This window comes from Emiliania huxleyi (assembly GCF_000372725.1).
Source record: "Emiliania huxleyi CCMP1516 unplaced genomic scaffold EMIHUscaffold_5051, whole genome shotgun sequence".
Lineage (NCBI taxonomy): Eukaryota > Haptophyta > Isochrysidales > Noelaerhabdaceae > Emiliania > Emiliania huxleyi.
In genome coordinates, this window is record NW_005198204.1 from 1 (window position 1) to 1,630 (window position 1,630).

Sequence of the window (1,630 nt, forward strand, 5' to 3'; positions counted from 1 at the left end):
ACAGGGTTTGCGATGAGGAGCGACCCGAAGGGTTTCTCGGAGGTTAGTGCACCACTAACCGCCGAAGCGCAAGCGCTTGGAGCAAGAGAACTGCGACGTATCGGTCTCATACTAGCACCCCACCTCGCGAGCCGACGTTCTGGCTCAGCGAGGTTGCTGCGGAGCACTCGCGGACCGGTTCTTCTGGCCCGGCGAGGCCGCTGCGGGGCACCCGGCGGCTCGGGTCACTTTTCAGCGCGGGGGGGATGTGCCACGGTCGACTGACGCCAGCCGGCAGAAGGAGCACTCGGTGTGAGCGCCCGGCGCGGCTGGCGCTAATTGACGTGTCAGGGCCCGGAGAGGCGGAGGGTCCCCAAAACGGGGCTCCCTCCTGAGGGCCCCGTGCTGTTGCACCCGGATGAAGGCGGCCCCGGGGGGGTTGGGACCCGAGGCTGCTGATTCGTGATGGGGTGCGGTGGGCGGACTGCCCGTTGGGAAGCACTGGAAGGCGTGCCACGGCGCCCGTCGGCATTTAAGCGTGAGTGCGGCGGAGCTCACCGTCCAGCGTCGAGCCTCTGCAGCAGCTCGAGGTTCCTGCTGTCGTGCCACACCTCGAAGCAGCGGATCTTGACGCCGAGCTCGTTGCAGAGCTGCTCTGTGAGCGGCTCCATGAAGGCGCAGTAATCGTCGCCCTTGCCGCGAAACTGGATAAGGTCGGTGCCCTCGACCGGCTCGTCCGTGGTGAACTTGAGCTCCGACATCTGGGGTCGCGTGGCAAGGCGTGAGTCAGGGCCGACGCGGCCGCAAGATTTCGTGTGTGCGCGCTCACCATAAAGGCCTTGGCGAGCGCGCTCCTGTCTGACCGCCGGCGGCCGAGGCCGAGCTGAAGACGCGGGAATCGCCGCTGCCCGCGGCGGTCGGCCGACGGCGCAGACGCGGACGCCGCGGCCAGCGCGCAGCAGAGCGCGAGGATGGTTCTCATGATATATCTGCACGCGATTTTCTTTTGAGAGCGCCTTCGTTGTTATGAGCACTTGAGCACTGGATAGGGTCGATTCGCATGGTACGGGACCCCTCGATCGTCTCACCCTCCCTCGCTGGTGTGCTCATGGGGGGGGGTCATAACAAACACGGTCCAGGATCGAGGTGCACGCCGCCGAGGGACCTCGGAGGGTAGATCGGGCGGTGTCGTCCCCCCTCTCCATCATCTCCGCGGAGATGTCGTCGGTGGTGGCGGTTGTGACCGATCGAGCTACAAGAGGAGCTTGTTCAGCAGGATCCGGGATGGTCAGATGCACTACCTCACTGGGCCTGAGACCACCGCACGACGCACCCATCACCGTCTCGGGTTTATGTGGAGTCGAACCACTCCGGGATGGGCAAGCCCATCAAGTCATTTTCGTCAAAGTAGAGCTCGAGCAAGATGTTCAGCCGCCCGCACGTCGTCCCCCGCACGCTGCCGGATCCCATATTGGTTGGGGACCCGTAGCATCATGCCCTTGGCCCGCGTGGACGAAGGGCCCAAAGTAAAAAGTTGCCCCGAGTCTGCTGGGTGCCGGCCCGAAGCATGTACCGCCACAGCTGATCGCCTGATACGTCTCATAGCGCCGAGTCCTGGCGTGCGACATCGCGGACACGTGCTGAGCACATC

General features: G+C 64.7%; 1 protein-coding gene across 1 annotated transcript; it reads right to left on the reverse strand.

Moving 5' to 3' along the window:
* Positions 1–537: 537 nt before the first annotated feature.
* EMIHUDRAFT_124378 (hypothetical protein) lies at positions 538–961 on the reverse strand (the record flags this gene model as incomplete). The annotated part of the gene is made up of 2 exons (XM_005766594.1): positions 538–740; positions 809–961. Coding segments are annotated over 2 exons (356 nt in total), but the record flags the coding sequence as incomplete, so codon positions are not given.
* Between the last annotated feature and the right edge of the window lie 669 nt (positions 962–1,630).